Raw genomic sequence first — 5,702 nt, forward strand, 5'->3', positions numbered from 1 at the left:
TACTATCCTATACGCAAAAGCAATGAACCAAAAGCATCTTATGTTCTAGTACCTCTACATTCCCTTGTTTTCCCTTGCAAGTTTCAACTTTTTTCCTTGCTTAAGAGTTTATGTAACACTTTATTTCACACCCTTTATAGACCAATTAATCTACTATTAAATCTGTCGGTGTATCTTTCTGTGCAATAAATACACCTAAAGTTTGGAATATATACTTATTCCAAACCATTAATGTGGTCAAAATGGATTAAGAATTTCAACATTTTAGTTCTTCATAGCTCAAATTTTTTGCCCCGTTCCTATTTTGCAGTGCATGAAAAACCAACCTGAGTACTTCTCCCATTGAGTTCATCTTTTATTCTATATGATTAGACCCATTTCACTAGTTTTTATTTTTTCTCTCTAGGCTCTTTAGTTTTAAGAGATCAATAATAGAAAATATTCACTTTGTTCAAACAATAGTTGTTTTTTCCCAACATTTTCTTCGCTCATCCTATACCATTTAACTTAGACAAATCTGAAAAGGAAAATAATAAGTAAAGTAACTCAATGGTTTCTCTAACAAGCTATTCCACAGGTTCATGGCAACCAACCATGACTGCTAAGACAAACATGCAGAGTTATTGGCTAAATTGGAGGTTTTTGGTTTGTGCTATTTGGGTCATTGTTACAATAGTCCTATCATTTTTGCTTATTTGGAAGTATGAACATTTAAGAAGAAAGCATGCAAGAAATGGAAGTAGGGAAAGGAGCCAAGAGGTAGAAGCAATTTTGTATGATCATGAAACTTGGAGGCCTTGCTTAAAAGGAATTCATCCTGCTTGGCTTTTTGCTTTTAGAGTTGTTGCATTTTTTGTGCTTTTGGTGCTTCTCATAGTCAATGGTAATGTTGATGGAGGAAGCATTCTTTACTATTACACTCAGTAAGTTCTCATTCCTTTTCTTAATCAATTTTATTCAAAATTTGGTTGCTTCCGAAGGAACATTATGCAGGTTATGGTTGGATGAGTTAGCTATGACAATGTTTTAAATTGCGATTGCAGTCACTACGATTGCAGTCATTGTGGCCGTCGCGATGTGGATTGCGGCTATTGCGGTGTGAATTATATTGTGATTAAACAAATATTTTGGAATTCGATGCGAGTTTATGTAGCCCAAATGCGGATGCATTATGGTCTAATGCAGTCGCATCATTGTGATTCAGTATGACGCAGTTGCAGTGGTCACCACAATTGCAATATTGCAGCTACATCATGTGATGTGGTCCGCAATTTGAAACACTTGCTATGACTACAAAAAATTTAGAAGTCAAAGTTTCTCACATGTATAGCTTTTGAAAAAAAAATATTTGTTGTTTAACTTGGTTCCCTATAATTAAGTATTATTCTTCTTTGGCCTGCTCAATGAAGCAAAAAGAAACATGTGAAGAAACAAAGATTTGGAAGGATATTAAGTTTTAAGCTGAGTGAATTTCAAACAATAATGAAGATAGCAGTTTTTTCAGCTGGAGGGATTTGTTGTATACCATTGAATTTGTCCTTCTCTGCTCTAATAAGAGATAAGCCTATATATTCATTGTGATTAATCACTTGTGAATTTAGTTAGATAGGACTCAATTTAAACATTTCTTAAAAGAAAATAATGCATTGTCTGATTTATGATGCTAGTTTAAGCATCTAGTCAACCACCATTTTTTTTTAGTATAACTAATGATATCCCCTCACCCTACGATAAAGAATTAATCTCTTTCGGGGTGTGTATCTACCCCTCCCAACAACTATTATTCCTATAAATCAAACCCTTAACCTTTTGGTCTATCAGAAGATTCCATTAGGGCCTTAACTACTAAACCAACAATTTGTTGGTAGTCAACCAGCATTTTTGAGTAATCACTAGAAGCCTATCTCGGTACCTACTGAATTAATTGTGCAATCTCTACATTTTTATGCTATTTATTAATTGTTTTCTTGTGTTCTCTGAACAGATGGACTTTTATTTCAATCACAATTTACTTTGGGGTAAGTATGAAAGGCCTAATATCTGATTTTTTTTGTACTTATGCTACTCATTTCATTTATCTAGTATGTACTTTTTCATCTACTTGTTTGATTTTTTAGCTTGGATCTTTGCTCTCCATTTATGGATGTTACCAACATCATAAAAAAGCCACTGGTGATAAGGTTGAGAATGTGGATGGAGATGCTGAGTTAGGAACATATGGTTCTAATGCAAACAACCAAGAGAAAAGTTTGGGAGCCACAGAAGATGATCTTGTTCACCAATATGCAGGCACTTGGGGTTATATCTTTCAAATAATGTTCCAGGTACATTTAACTACCAGGATGATTTTTTCCTCTGAATTCTTCAAACTTATCATTGATGAGCTCAACTATTAGTACATTGTGCTCTTATTTTCAACTTAAGATCTGAGTAATTAGATCAGCATGCTGCTTTTCCCACATAATATAGTAATTTGCTACATGTTCGTGGTTTAAATTGCAATTGCGCAGTTATTGTAGCCTGCGAATTATTTTATGATTAAAAAAATATTTTTGAATTTGATGCAGTTAGATGCACCTTGATGTGATCTAATGCGGTTGTGTTGTAGTCTAACGGAGTTGTATCATTGTAATTCGGTGTTACACGATAATTATAGTATGATACGGTTGTGGCGATCACCACAATTGTAATATTGTAGCAGCATCATATGATGCATGCAATTTGAATCACTGCATGTCTTTTTCTGAGTTTTATTTTTATAAAAGTGGTGGCTAGAATAGCTTTTCCATTGACCACATTCTTGATTTTTGTTTCTTCAATTGTGAATAGATGAATGCAGGTGCTGTGATGCTCACTGACTGTGTCTTTTGGTTCATAATGGTTCCATTTCTAACCATCAAAGATTACAACCTAAATTATGTAAGTATCATTTAGCACCTATGTTACTATGTCTTACAAAAGCCTTCAATGCTAATCCATATGTTAAATTCCCCTGTGGCAGTTGGTAGTCCTTATGCACACAATAAATGCAGCTTTCCTTATAGGAGACACAGTTTTAAATTCTCTGGTGAGTATGAGTTTATTTCATTTAGTGTCTATTTGCGAGTTGAGTTTCGGATAAGAATGAAAATAAAGACTTCAAAGTCATCTTACAAGTGTATCATGACTCTGAATCCTTCATTTTCCTTTCCTCCCTCTCTGAAAATCAACTTGCAAACATATCCTTAGCATTTGTTTCGGAGTTGGATTTTGGAGGGAAATGAAGTGAAAAGAAAGGTTTAAGAGTCATGTCACAAGTGTATTTCATGACTCCCAAACCTTTTCTTTCCCTTCTTTCCCCTCCAAAATCTCACTCCCAAACAAGCCCTTACTTTCTATTCTAATGCTTATTATGTATCTGAAAATTCTTACCCTTACATTTCCCTCTTTAGAGGTTCCCTTGGTTTCGCATAGGATATTTTTACCTATGGACAGCGACATATGTGACTTTCCAATGGATTGTTCATGCTTGTATTAATATCTGGTATATGTCTTCATTTTTATCTTGGCTAAATTCCTATTAAAACATGTCATACATAAATTTCTAATGTAAGTTTCTTTTGGGGGAAAATAGGTGGCCATATCCATTTCTTGATTTGTCATCCCGGTTTGCTCCACTATGGTATGGAATTTTTTTCTTCTGATATTCTATAAAATTGGTTAATCTTTCTAATAAGAAATTTTATTTTTCTCCAATTCCCATTCTAAAATTTCCCTCTCTGATTTTACTGACCGTTTTTTCTATGACCTTATTTTGATTTCTAGGTACCTTATAGTGGGATGTTTGCATATTCCTTGCTATGGTATTTTCACTTTGGTGATGAAGCTGAAACATTATGTGTTGTCAACTTGGTACCCAGACTCATATCAATGTGTTAGATGACTTCGGATTAGGACTAAACTAGGTTGGATTCTCTGAAGAACACTTATTTTAGCATAAAAAGATGGAAGAGAAGGAAGAGGGGAATAGGTCATTATATATACTAAAGAGTTGTCAAGTGCAGATAGACATTCACTTCAGAAGGATTATTTTGCAAGTGCAGAGATTATTTCGAGGATTTTCACCTTGATCTCATAGTTACTAAGCAAAACATTTCATGTTGCATCAAAGTCACTTTATCATATATACTATATAAGTATAAATATATAATCTTTTTGTTTTTCAAATATTAGCAGTTGAAAAGGCAATGGGAATTAGGCTTATTTTCTGCAACACTTCTCAATGAGATGTCATTAGTTTTGAATTATATTGACTAATTTGTACTGATTCTCGAATCATCCTTTAGTTTCACTCTGTTCTTAAGTACTTGTACTTTTGAAAACTTATTTTGTTGTAAAATATTTGTCACTTTTGAAGAATCAAGAAATTAGTTATTGCATGTGCCATATATTCACTTATAAAGTACCAAGAATCACGAAGACAGTTTTTATACTTAGTAAAAATAATCACATCCACTTCGGTGAGACACAAGACCTGTGTTCTATATGGGGTTGGGGTGGACTTAGGATTACATATGTACAAGTTGCATTAAATGTTATTAAATTTGGCTTAGACTGATTGGTCTACCCTAGAACAAATACTTAAGTAATCTCAGCCATTCATCCAATCGGCCATGAACTAAAATCAATCAATTTATTAAAAAACGTTAAAATGATGTCATTTTGAGAGGAAAAAGGTTCTATTATTTCAAATTATTTGTAGTTATGTTTGTCGTTGTTAACTATCCATTACACTTCAAGGTTTTTAAGTCAACAACCACCTCATTTTGTTTTTTAGTATTAAAGTTCAACATGAATATTTGTTTTTCTAATCAGTTTAATGTGTACAAATTTACACTAAAAATATGACATGTGTTATATTTAATTATTTTTTATACAAATATTTCTAAAAGTAAATAAAATAGTACAAAAGTTATACTTTTATTAGTGAGAGAAAATAAATTATCTTATGGGATGAAGAGATACTTTATTCTCAATAATAAAAAGAAAGCGTTGGAAATTCCAAATGTGATTAAACATCTGGCTAAATGAAGTCCTACATTCGTGAATAACATATAAGTAACATAAGTTATAGGTCTAATATCTTAAGGTTTTGGACCGAGATGTAGTGTCAAATCCACTTATAAAATACTTTGCTTAGCCCATTAGAAGACATGTCATTGCTTTGATCCCCCCATTAAAAGTAGTATCAAAGCTATTAGTTTGATTGGAACGAATATATTGCATACGATGATTATTTGTGGACCCATATGTGGAGTCCCTTTGGGCTTGTGTCAAAAGTCATCCTTACAATATAAACATATAAATAAACTTTTGGAGCAGGCTGAGCTGCCACACCTAGGGAAGATTATTGAGAAATCCAAGTATGAATAAATATATGTATAAAAAACATTCCATATCAGTTAATTATCAATAAGTTGAAGTGTATATAAGTGATAATACCCATAGTAATAAGAACCCACCAAGGCCCATCAATGAAGAAGAGTTAAGTGGGCTAGGAGGGCCCACGACCTGGTCCAAAACCAAGAAGGCACATCAAACTCTCAATCAACTAGTAGGAGAAGTGGTAAACAAAGGCCAACAAAGAGACCAAGCCCATTCATTGCATAATCCTTGAGGAAGAAGCCCAAGTTGGCCACGGCCAAGTAGGGATTGAATGAGGC

The 5,702-nt window shown here is 33.4% G+C and overlaps 1 protein-coding gene across 1 annotated transcript; it reads left to right on the top strand.

Annotated features, from left to right (window-relative positions):
• LOC109363371 lies at positions 1 to 4,418 on the top strand. Its single transcript, XM_019609619.1, has 8 exons — positions 1 to 923; positions 1,985 to 2,018; positions 2,118 to 2,324; positions 2,830 to 2,919; positions 3,002 to 3,067; positions 3,432 to 3,523; positions 3,614 to 3,661; positions 3,805 to 4,418. Exons 1-8 carry the CDS (start codon positions 550 to 552, stop codon positions 3,920 to 3,922), a joined length of 1,029 nt encoding a protein of 342 aa, XP_019465164.1. The 5' UTR covers positions 1 to 549; the 3' UTR covers positions 3,923 to 4,418.

The sequence above is a fragment of the Lupinus angustifolius genome, chromosome LG13 (genome assembly GCF_001865875.1).
Source record: "Lupinus angustifolius cultivar Tanjil chromosome LG13, LupAngTanjil_v1.0, whole genome shotgun sequence".
Classification (NCBI taxonomy): Eukaryota; Viridiplantae; Streptophyta; class Magnoliopsida; order Fabales; family Fabaceae; genus Lupinus; species Lupinus angustifolius.